Source organism: Canis lupus, chromosome 9 (genome assembly GCF_003254725.2).
Source record: "Canis lupus dingo isolate Sandy chromosome 9, ASM325472v2, whole genome shotgun sequence".
NCBI classification, from domain to species: domain Eukaryota; kingdom Metazoa; phylum Chordata; class Mammalia; order Carnivora; family Canidae; genus Canis; species Canis lupus.
In genome coordinates, this window is record NC_064251.1 from 22,088,463 (window position 1) to 22,100,512 (window position 12,050).

Here is a 12,050-nt window from a genome sequence, read left to right on the forward strand (position 1 = left end):
GCGCTTTAAACCCTGTGTTTTCGAGTGTTGCTAACCAGAGCAGTGGTTCCTGACCTTTTCCACACTTAAGGCCCCCTTTGTTCTTTTTTTTTTAAAATTTTATTTATTTATTTATTTATTTATTTATTTATTTATTTATTTATTTTTATTTATGATAGGCACACAGTGAGAGAGAGAGAGGCAGAGACACAGGCAGAGGGAGAAGCAGGCTCCATGCACCGGGAGCCCGACGTGGGATTCGATCCTGGGTCTCCAGGATCGCGCCCTGGGCCAAAGGCAGGCGCTAAACCGCTGCACCACCCAGGGATCCCTAAATTTTATTTATTTATGATAGTCACACACACAGAGAGAGAGAGAGAGAGAGGCAGAAACACAGGCAGAGGGAGAAGCAGGCTCCATGCACCGGAAGCCCGACGTGGGACTCGATCCCGGGTCTCCAGGATCGCGCCCTGGGCCAAAGGCAGGCACCAAACCGCTGCGCCACCCAGGGATCCCAAGGCCCCCTTTGTTCTATGTAGTGGGTAGGAACGCAGGGAGAGGCCATACTGCCTGGGTTTATTAAATGCTACCTCATCCTACCTGTGTGGCCTTGGGCAAGTTAGTTTACCCCTTTGGTGTTCCACTTCCCTTCTTTTTTTTTTTTTTTTTAAGATTTTATTTATTTATTCATGAGAGACAGAGAGGCAGAGACACAGGCAGAGGGAGAAGCAGGCTCCATGCAGGGAGCCCGACGTGGGACTTCGATCCCAGGACCCCAGGATCACGCCCTGGGCCAAAGGCGGCACTAAACCACTGAGCCACCCAGGCATCCCTCCACTTCCCTTCTTAATGGAAGTAGCCATAGCTACTGAAAGATGAAGTGGGTAAACTACACAGAAAAGTGCCTGGATGTAGTGTTACTCAAACAGGTTAGACATTATTGTGATTACCCACCTCAGCCTGCCCTAATCAAGGTTTTGTACTGCATCTTATTTGGTTACCTTGTTTTCCCCATTGCATGGTCAAAGATACAGTTACCATGTAGCTCTTCCCATTGGTTTTCTCTTCCCTGATGCTCCCTTCCATAGCCAGTCATTTCCTGTGCCATTGGGTTTAGAGTTTATCTTAACTGTGTGCTCAGGTGAAAGGGAGCAGTTACTAACTAGGTGACCCTAGGTGAGTGCTGCCATGTGAAAATATAGACCTAGTGGTACACAATCTGACTTCTTATCTTTTTCATTTTTATTAGGATTTATTTACTTTCCAGAGGGAGGCGCAGGGGCAGAGAGAGAGAGAATAACTCAAAAGGACTCAGCACTGAGTGCAGAGTGCAACGTGGAGCTCAATCCCACGATCCCAAGATTATGACCTGAGCTGAAACCAAGAGTTGGACAGTCAACCGATGTAACCACCCAGGCACCCCTACAATCTTACTTTCTAAAAAGAAGCTAGAGGAGGGGTGCCTGAGTGGCTCTGCTGGTTAGGCATCCAACTCTTGATCAGATCAGGATCTCATGGTCATGGGATCCAGCCCCACATGGGGCTCCACACTCAGCAGGGAGTCTGCTTGAGATTCTCTCTCTCTCCTCTCCCTATACGCCTCCCTCTGTTTCTTTCCTTCTGTCTCTCTCTCAAATAAATAAATAAATCTTTAAAAAATAAACATCTATAAAACTAGGGATTTGTATTTTTACATGAGACTTTATTTTTTTTAATATTGGATATATTTTATAAAAAGTATGTGTAGGATAATCCAATTCTGCCTGTGAAGTCAGCTCAGCCTTAAGGTTGCCAGCATGTAACTTCACTTCTCACAGTGGCTCATAACTAGGGCTGTTCGCCGACCTCCACCCACCCCTGAAGGCTGCTGCAGGGAGATGGGCCTCCAGGCTTTGTGTCCTGGCTACAGTACACAATAGCTGTGTGACCTTCTAACCTTCTGGGAATTCTCGGGGCTTCGGTCTCTTCTATAAGTTGAGGGCGTCATGTGGTATATCTATTGAGTGGGCCTGTGTGGGGCTTGAATGAAGTGATTCACATAAAGCGTTCAGCAGGGTCCAGCCTGTAATGGGTACAGACACTCCTAGGAGCCTGTGTTTTCTCCCTTCCAGTATTAACAAGCCCAATAGAGCCTCTCCCCTTTGCCTTCCAGGTCCAGTTTGGCCATGCTGGAGCTTGCGCCAACCAGGCTTCTGAAACCGCAGTAGCCAAGAATCAGGCTTTGAAGGAGGCAGGAGTGTATGTGCCCCCGAGCTTCGATGAACTTGGAGAAATCATCCAGTAAGTGGACTGTGGGGAGGATGCCAGCCTCCCGTTCCCTCTCAGAGCCCCCGTGAGGATTACAGCCTCTGTGATACAGAGGTGTCTGAAATTCCTGGTCCCTTTTAGGTGACAAGTACAACCATACAAATGGTCCAAAATCTTTTCTTTCTGGGTTTTGTTTTATTTTGTTTGTAGACAGTCACGGGCTGTTCAGACTGGTATTAAAACATGTTCGGTTTCTGAGCCTACCTACTTGGCTGTTCTGTAAATAAGAAATGAGCATAGAAGCAGCTAGAAGGTATCACCTCTGATTGACAAAGTTATTGGATAACCTATTGTGTCTTCCCATTCCTCCCCTCTGTTGTTCCTTATTCTTCAGATTCTGTAAAAGCCCCGTGGGGCTTGTGGTGGGTCTTGGCCAAAACTGGTTTTCCTTCAGTTCTCAGGAATCCAGCTGGTGTGTGGCCTTGCCAGGAGAGGCTGCAGACCTAGAAAACCTAGAATTCTGGGGTTAGGTGGAGGAATGTTCCTGGGATGGCTTAGAAGCACTCAGAAGCCTAAAATCCACCCGGATGTCTTCCCTTCTCCCCTTCCCCCATCTCCCAGGTCTGTGTATGAAGATCTTGTGGCCAAAGGAGTCATTGTACCTGCTCAGGAGGTACCGCCTCCAACTGTGCCAATGGATTACTCCTGGGCCAGGGTAGGTGCCATGGGTGCTTCTGAGAGTGAGAGTGAAGCAGGTAGTGGGGGGCTGACAGGGTGGGTTTTGAGTTCACTTGGCTTGAATTCCTGGAAACCAGGCCTGTGTTACTAGTTGGGGCAGTCCTGTAAATCACTACTCTGGCCTCCAAACCAAGCCCCCAGGGGCAGCTCTACTCCAAGGGCATCAGAAGAAACAGTGATGATTATTCTTGGATTCCAGCCCCTCCTTGTGGAGCTGGAGCTTGTGAGCTTGCCCCTTCCGACCAACGAGTGAAACAAATGCGGCACCAAAGAGGGCCAAGGGCAGCATGTATCTCCCACAGCCACGTGGCCTGGCCTGGAAACACGGTCTGAAGACAGACAGTATCCCCAGAGTTGTTTGCACTTGCTCTAAGGGGCTTCAGGGTGAAGCAGAGAGTCCACTCTGCCTGCTTGTCTATGTAACAGGGATGAAAAGCTAATATTCTTAATACACGAGAACTCTCTGAAATAAATTTTTAAAAGACCACTAGAAAAATGGGTAGGAGATGGCCTTTCAACATGCAAAAATAAATGCTTAACCTCACTCATAGAAAGGAGCCAAAGTAAAAGCTGTGATACCAATTTTCCCCTTTTGGGTCAACAAGAAAAAAATTCTTTGATAGAAGATTTGTCTGTGTGGGTATAAGGAGACTTGTGTGTTTCTCCATTGGTCATGGGAGTGGAACTGGGCAGAACCTTTGTGAAAGGCACCTGGGTAACATCAGATTTAAAAGTGCTCATCCTGGGATGCCTGGGTGGCTCAGCAGTTGACCATCTGCCTTCGGCCCAGGGCGTGATCCCGGGGTCCTCAGATTGAGTCCCACATCAGGCTCCCTGCAAGGAGCCTGCTTCTCCCTCTGCCTATGACTGTGTGTCTCTCATGAATGAATGAATGAATGAATGGATGGATATTTTTTTCAAAGTGCTCATCCTAGGGGCACCTCGCTAGCTCTGTTGGTTATGCATCTGCCTTCAGCTCAGGTCATGATCTCAGGGTCCTGGGATTAAGTCCTGCATTGGGCTCCCTGCTCAGCAGAAAGTCTGCTTCTCCCTCTGCCCCTGCATGCTCGTTCTCTCAAATTAAAAAAAAAAAAAAAAAAAAAAAAAAAAAAAACTTGGGGTACCTGGGTGGCTTAGTCGGCTAAGTGTCTGCCTTCAGCTTGGGTCATGATCCCAGGGTCCTGGGATTGAGCCCCACATCAGGCTCTCTGCTCAGTGAGTGAGGGGTCTGCTTTTCCCTCTCCCTCTGCTACTCCCCCTGCTCATGCTCTCTCTTTTGCTCCATCTCAAATAAATTAAGATTTTAAAAAATAAATAAATAATAAAATGAAATTAAAAGTTAAAAAACTAAAAATAAAAAAGTGCTCACCCCTGAGGCACCTGGCTGGCTCAATTGGTGGAATGTGCGACTCTTGATCTTGGGGTTGTAACTTCAAGCCCCATATTGGGTGGGTGTAGAGATTACCACCAAAAGAAAAAAAAAAGCATGCTCACACCAGATGGCATAGTAATTCCATATCTAGAAAGCTATTTCAGGGAAATGCTTATGCATTCACACAAATGTGTTCAAAATTTTTCCAGTTGATGGTTATCAGTGGAAGAATGACTCCCTTGTGGTTTTGTCATATGATGATGGGATACTATATAGCAGATTAAAGAAATGAACTAGATCTATGTATGTGCCAACATTTATGGAATTCAAGTTCATTGAATAAATAGGATATTATGGTATATATGGATATATATGGTATATATGGACATATTTGGATATGTGATAAACAGGAAGTATATCATGATTACGAAAAAACAAAGGTATACAAAACTGTTGTGTATCCTCCATGTGTCTGTGTATGTAAATAAAAGTGAAGAAAGGAAGGCCAAATAGATGTCCATTAAACTGACAAAAGCTAAGGCAGAAAGGTGGGGTTTTTTTATTTTTTAATTAAAAAATTTTTTATTTTATTTTATTTATTTATTCATGAAAGACACACAGAGAGAGAGGCAGAGACATGGGCAGAGGGAGAAGTGGGTTCCATGCAAAAAGCCCGATGTGGGACTCAAACCCAGGACTCCAGGATCATGCCCTGGGTCTAAGGCATATGTTCAACCACTGAGCCACCCAGGCGTCCCCAGAAATGCATTTTTAAATTAAAATCGAGGGGATGGAGCCCTGCATTGGGCTTCCCACAGGGAGCCTGCTTTTCCCTCTGCCTATGTCTCTGCCTCTCTCTGTCTCTCATGAATAAATAAATAAAATCTTAAAAAAAAAAAAAATTTTAAATCGGTAGGCCCTTCTCCCTAGCAGTTAGCACTGAGATTGCAGAGTATGTACTCTGGGCTTGGACACACATTTATTATTTTAAAAATTAAAAAAAAAAAAAAAACTTTTAAATCTTAAAATTGATAGAGGATAATGGGAGAAATGGTCTTAGGCAGAGTTGGCAACGATGCCCCCCCATTGTGCCCCAACTCTCGAAGCTAGAAGTTAGGCCCAGTCCCTTTCCTTGGGTGAAGGATGTCTTAAGGGGATCCCGTTTCCACAGTCACGTGCCTCATTACATTTTAATGGGGGGATTCGCAGCTGACTGTGGAGTGTTAGAAAAATTTCCCTTTAGATTCATTCTTGGATTTCTTAGCCAGGTGACCTTGGGTTGGTTTCTGAACTCTATTCCCTCTTCTTGGGACCCATTTGTGAGGTAAAAAGGGACATGCAGATTGAAACTGTGGCCGCTGTGGGCATGGCACTCCTATTTTCTACACCTGAAACTGTATAATGAAAGGGTTTTTGTACTTCTTTCTTGGGAGAAGTTTGTCTGAGAGTTGGTATTTGGCAGTCAGAATTTAAGACCTATTTGGGCCACTTTGGTTCTGTGGTCACATCATGTTGCTTCCCCCGCCTCCATCTCTGCTCAGGAGCTGGGCTTGATCCGCAAACCTGCCTCATTCATGACCAGCATCTGTGATGAGCGAGGACAGGAGCTCATCTACGCAGGCATGCCCATCACTGAGGTCTTCAAGGAAGAGATGGGCATTGGTGGGGTCCTTGGCCTCCTGTGGTTCCAGAGAAGGTAAGGGAATGCTAGGGCAAAAGATGGCAGGACTCTGGCACCTGTGACTCAAAATTAAGGATTTTCCCCTGACAAGGGAGTGGGGGTGGGCAACCTTAAGGGAATATGTCCAGTATCAGTGGCCACAGATCAATTGCAAGGCCAGAGGAAAGAGATACCGGCTGTTCCTAGGTCTTCCAAGGACAGAGAGGCCAGTCTCAACCAAGAGAAGTAGAAAGCAATGAGCCCATCAGGGATCTTAGATCAGCCTCTTTCCTTGGGGCTCTTAAAAAAATGAGACAGAATAAATGTAGGCCTTTTGAGAGAAAGGTCTGGATGGGTCTGGTAGCTCAAAGGGTGCTGGCCTGGTAGAGTTGCTAAATAGGCATGAAGTACCTTGTACGGAGTCCTCTCTCATCAGCCCATTAGAAAAAATTAGTTTCTCTGCAACTCCCAAGCTTAGCCTTCCCCTGGGACTGACAGCTGGTAAGGGGGCCAGTGAGTACCCGATTCACAGAGCCCTGGCTTAGGGTCACCGTGAGCAGAAGGCCAGGTCAAAGTCTTGGTTTGTGTCATGCCCTCAGAGGCAGAGATAGATCTTGATTATGCTTTAGGCCCTTCCTGGGAGGAGTTCATGGGTTATAACACCTGAGTGGGTTTCCCTGTCTGCTCCTGCATCCCCATGTCTCCAGACTTCATTCTTAATCATCAGTTGGGGGAAACTTAGGGCCTCCTACACTGGGAAGGGGGCAGGTGTCTCACTTCTCCTTCTGTCACGTAGAGGGAAGCCACAACTGCAGGTTACATTCTATTGCAGCAACTTACACTGAAAGCCATTGCCTAAAGGAGAGATTTTCAGACCCTGGTGGCTAATTCTGTTTTAAAAGCAGTATTTGTGAGCCACCTGGGTGTCTCACTTGGTTAAGCATCTGTCTTTGGTTCAGGTCGGTTCAGGTCATGATCCCAGGGAGATGGGAGCAAGTAGGAGCTTGGATTCTCAGGTCAGCGAAGCTCCTGTTCAGCTGCTTGCCTCTATTCTGACCCTCCTCTTAGTGTCCCTTCCCTTCGCCTCTAGGTTACCCAAATATGCCTGCCAGTTCGTCGAGATGTGCCTGATGGTGACTGCAGATCATGGGCCGGCCGTATCTGGGGCTCACAACACCATTATCTGTGCTCGGGCTGGAAAGGACCTGGTTTCCAGCCTTACCTCGGGGCTGCTCACTATTGTGAGTACTGGCATCCCGGGAGGGGAGAATTTCAGGGGACATGTGGCGTTGGCGATGTGGGCTTGGCTGCCACGGGGTCCTAGAAGGGGCCTTGGCATGTAAAACCCTGTTATGGGGAAGTTTGGGGTATGCCAGATTGGTCTGCGAAGCTGAAGGAGGCTCTTCCAGCTTAGGACAACATGGGCTTGCCTGTCCTACAGGGGGACCGGTTTGGGGGTGCCCTGGATGCAGCTGCCAAGATGTTCAGCAAAGCCTTTGACAGTGGTATTATCCCCATGGAGTTCGTGAACAAGATGAAGAAGGAAGGAAAGCTGATCATGGGCATCGGGCACCGAGTGAAGTCGGTAAGTTGTGGTTCTCCTTAAGGTAGATGGAGACAGCATTGTTCTAGTTGGGAACACCCAGGCCCCTGATTTCCTTTAACCTGCAGAGCTTTGGCCGTGTTGACAGATGTCAAAATAAGGCAGCTATTTTTCCATTATAATACAGAATGCCCTTAAATAGGTTTGCATTAGAATCAGGGACTGTGTTAATAGCTCTGAGGGACATTACATCCAGGGTTTGCAGCCTCAGTGACCTCCTCCCTTAGCAGAGATACGCTGGGTTAGTTTGGATTCCAGAAAGGAAGAAACCCAAAAGCCTGAGTGTGGCAGCACAGGGCTGACACTCTCTCCGAAGGAGGCCCTGCACTGTGGACTGGAGCAGTGCTATCTGCTTGGGAGCTGGTAGTGGCTCAAGTCACTGTAGTATTGGGACTTGGCTGGCACCTGAACCACCTCCCTGCCCTGCTGACCAATTATTGCTTAGTGTGGGTCTCTAAATGGGCTTTGCCGGCCCGTGGACAGCAGGTCCAGGGCTTTTCTTCAAATATCAGGGGTGCTTTGCTTCCCCACATCATTAAGTGCTTGCCAGTTTAAAAACAAAGAACTCTATTGAACTTTGTTGCAGCTGGATGAGGCTGCTGAGCTGGTGGGCAACATGATTTGTGGCCAGAACCTAAAACTTTTGGAGATTGGGTCCCCTGGTGCTTAAACTGAGGCCTGTGGTGAACTCAGTTAACATCTCCAGATCTCCAGGTCTCAGTTCCTTGTTGGTAACATAAAAGACTTTAGAAACCTTGAGCCCCACGGTAGTATCTGTCATAATCTGTGTGAATCAGTTCCCTGAAACACACATCCTGGATGTGATACATGCATTTGTGTCTGTCTGTGGCAGGAGCACAAACATATCTCTTAATAGTGATGTTAGGGCAGGTTCCTCTATAACTTTGGGTCACTTTCTAGATAAACAACCCAGACATGCGGGTGCAGATCCTCAAAGATTACGTCAAACAGCACTTCCCTGCCACCCCCTTGCTTGACTATGCACTGGAAGTTGAGAAGATTACCACCTCAAAGGTAAAAGAGAAAATGTCCCTAATTCCCAAATCATAGCTGTGGGTGAATTTCTTGGGGAAAATAAGAGCCAGCCTACATTTCGATTGTGCAGCCAAAAATCAAACCTGGTTTTCTGGGAACTTTTATATATTTGTTTATTTTTCAAGATTTTATTTATTCATGAGAGACAGAGAGGCAGAGACATAGGCAGAGGGAGAAGCAGGCTCAGGGAGCCTGATGCAGGACTCGATCCCAGGACTCCAGGATCACGACCTGAGCCAAAGGCAGATGTCTGCTCAATCCCTGAGCCAGCCAGGTGCCCCGGGAAATCTTATTTCTGTTGCACTAAGTTCAACAGATACATACCAAGTATCAACTAGGTGTTGGGTCCTTTGCTAGACATTGGGAGTTGAACTGACACTTCTTTCCTAACCAGCTGGGGTGTTTTGTTGGGAGGTTTGTAAATTGTGGTCAGAATCTATAGTTAGATTAGTAGTAATTGTTGAAGATTACAAAGAAATAGTAAGTGCTTTGAATTTTTTGCCTTCCTAGAAACCAAATCTTATCCTGAACGTAGACGGTTTCATCGGAGTTGCATTTGTTGACATGCTTAGAAACTGTGGGTCTTTTACCCGGTGAGTTCTGTAGCCATTTTAATCTTAACAATTATTGATGCTGTTATTTCCTTCCAGTTCCAAAAGCAGAGTAATGCTCATTACAGAGGATTTTTTTTTTTTTTAAGATTTTATTTATTCATGAGAGGCAGAGACCTAGGCAGAGGGAGAATCAGGCTCCATGCAGGAAGCCGGACGCGGGACTTAGTCCCATAACCCCGGGATTACGAACTGAGCCAAAGGCAAACACTCAACCACTGAGCCACCCAGGCACCCTTCATTACAGAGGATTTAGAAAATATGGAGAAGCACAAAGGAAACAAAAATTATCTTTACTTTTAATACCCAGAGCATCCTTTCTCTACTTTGAAACTTTGTTCTTGGGCAGAAGTTGTATTGTCTGTGGGGAGGAAGGTGGTCATGTGAGCCGTTTTAAAACCACAGGTTGATTGTGTGTTGCAGGGAGGAAGCTGATGAATATATTGACATTGGAGCTCTCAATGGCATCTTTGTGCTGGGAAGGAGTATGGGCTTCATCGGTGAGTTGGTAGTTGTTGCTGTTATTAAGAATTCAGTTTGATTTGGTTTCCCCCCCATGGTTCATCTAGAACACTTAACCTATGTGGGAAGTTTCTACATGTCCTATTATCTTCATCATTGTCCCTAATCCTTCCTTTCGTACTTTAACTTCCCCCTTTATCTATATTCCTTTGTTCTTGGAAATGACTGCTAGCCCAGGAAAACAATGAAATCTGACAGTTGCCTTTTACCCAGGCTGTCATCCACCTATGCAGTAGATCTGGATTTACTTCGTTTTTTTTTTTTTTTTTTTTGTATTAGATTTCTCATCCTTATCCTCTCCCGCTTGCCAGACTTTTAACAGACTCACCAACTCTTAACAAAAAAGATGCCTTTGCTCCATTTCAGGACACTATCTCGATCAGAAGAGGCTGAAGCAGGGGCTTTATCGTCACCCTTGGGATGATATTTCATATGTTCTTCCGGAACATATGAGCATGTAACTGAGCCAGGAACCCTATTGCAGTAAAGTGAAGACAAGAACTCCTCCCCTGGGAAACTGCGTACAGACAGCCGGCACTGGAGCTTGCTATAGGATGGGCCTGGAATGTAAACAGCTATTGATGTCCAGGCACCGAAGACAGCCACAGGCTAACACTGGTCAGTCCACACAAAGAAGCTTAGTATTTTTTTTTTGTAAGCATAGAATAAAAACCAAGCCAAGCCAATAAATTGTGACATTTGCTCTGGTACCTGCTGTATTTATTATATGGAAGCATCTAAGCACTGTAAGGATAGTGTTTTTCCTCGTTGTAGGATATTAGGATGTTGCTTTCTTCTTTCTATTAGTTAAAAAAAAAAAAATTTTCCCTCAGAGGAAGGGAATGAAACTTTTAAGACCTCAAGACACTATCAATTGAAAACATCCCTAATGTCTTACTTTTCCACTTCTCTTTCTTCCTCCTATAAACTGAAGAGTGTTGTGTTAAACTGATTTTTAAAGATCTGTTGATGTGTTATGTGTTAAGGGTTTGTTTGGTATCTCACCGAAATGTTCTATGTTGCAGACCAAACTCTCCTTATGTCAGGGGGATGGGACCATTGCATCCTTAGCCATTGTCACAAAATACATGGAATAGTAATTTAAAATGTAAAGTTGTAACATACATATGTTTAAAACAAACGCAAAGCGAAAAGCTGTGAAATGTCTCGTGTCTTTCATTCTCCGTATTTATGCAACTGATTTATCAGTCTGTTACTGAAGTGTGGGTTCAACGATTTGTCTCCAGCCACTTTGCATCTGTAATCCACCAAGATTCTGGGAGCTGCCACCTCAGTCTCTTTTCTGTATTATCAGTTTGGTTTCAATAAACTATCTAGTAACAAGACATACTGTCTCGTGTCCTCTGTGTCCTTTCCTCTGTATTCCTTTGAACTATACTTTCTAATGGTTTTACTACATGTCATTTTTTAAAATGTTCATCCATTTTTTCACACACAGAAAATAACTAATCAAAACACTAGCTTCAGGGCAGCCCGGGTGGCTCAGGGGTTAAGCACTGCCTTCAGCCCAGGGCCTGATCCTGGAGACCTGGGATCAAGTCCCATGTCAGGCTCCCTGCATGGAGCCTGCTTCTACCTCCGCCTGTGTCTCTGCCTCTCTCTCTGTGTCTCTCATGAATAAATAAATAAAATCTTAAAAACAAACAAAAAAACCCACTAGCTTCAAAGGAAACCACCCCCTATGCGCACATAACCCCTGCCAGGGGGCTCCTGGCTGGCTCAGTCGTTGGAGCATCCGACTGGATCTCAGGATTTTTTTAAAAAATTTTTATTTATTTATGATAGTCACAGAGAGAGAGAGAGGCAGAGACATAGGCAGAGGGAGAAGCAGGCTCCATGCACCGGGAGCCTGACATGGGATTTGATCCCGGGTCTCCAGGATCCCGCCCTGGGCCAAAGGCAGGCACTAAACCTCTGCACCACCCAGGGATCCCTGGATCTCAGGATTGTGAGTTTGAGGCCCACCTTGGGTATACTAAAAAATAAAACTAGAAAAATTATGAACAAATAAAAACTCCATCTTCTCCAATCTGTACCACTCCCTTAGTGAATAGGAACCAAGCTCTACTCAGATACTCAAGCCACAGAGAGTCATCCTTTTCTACTCCCCTTCTCTCTGGTTGCCACCTCCTAGGGATCTTATCCTTTCATTATCCCTTTTATCTACCCATGTCTCTTCTTTTCACTAGTGCCACTTTTTCATTATTTCTAGAGCCACCAGTGATATTTTAAAACACGCAT

At 45.6% G+C, this 12,050-nt stretch overlaps 1 protein-coding gene across 6 annotated transcripts in view; it reads left to right on the forward strand.

Moving 5' to 3' along the window:
* The window catches only part of ACLY (ATP citrate lyase), a 44,689-nt gene extending 33,555 nt beyond the window's left edge, over positions 1-11,134 (forward strand). For all 6 annotated transcript variants that reach the window (XM_049114708.1, XM_025439637.3, XM_025439640.3 and 3 more), the window contains 9 exons: positions 2,132-2,259; positions 2,848-2,941; positions 5,878-6,032; positions 7,087-7,237; positions 7,438-7,581; positions 8,521-8,634; positions 9,166-9,248; positions 9,690-9,766; positions 10,155-11,134. In XM_049114708.1, coding sequence (XP_048970665.1) covers positions 2,132-2,259; positions 2,848-2,941; positions 5,878-6,032; positions 7,087-7,237; positions 7,438-7,581; positions 8,521-8,634; positions 9,166-9,248; positions 9,690-9,766; positions 10,155-10,249 — 1,041 coding nt within the window. In that variant the 3' untranslated portion in view covers positions 10,250-11,134. The remainder of the gene's footprint in view (positions 1-2,131; positions 2,260-2,847; positions 2,942-5,877; positions 6,033-7,086; positions 7,238-7,437; positions 7,582-8,520; positions 8,635-9,165; positions 9,249-9,689; positions 9,767-10,154) is intronic.
* The last annotated feature ends 916 nt before the right edge of the window (positions 11,135-12,050 follow it).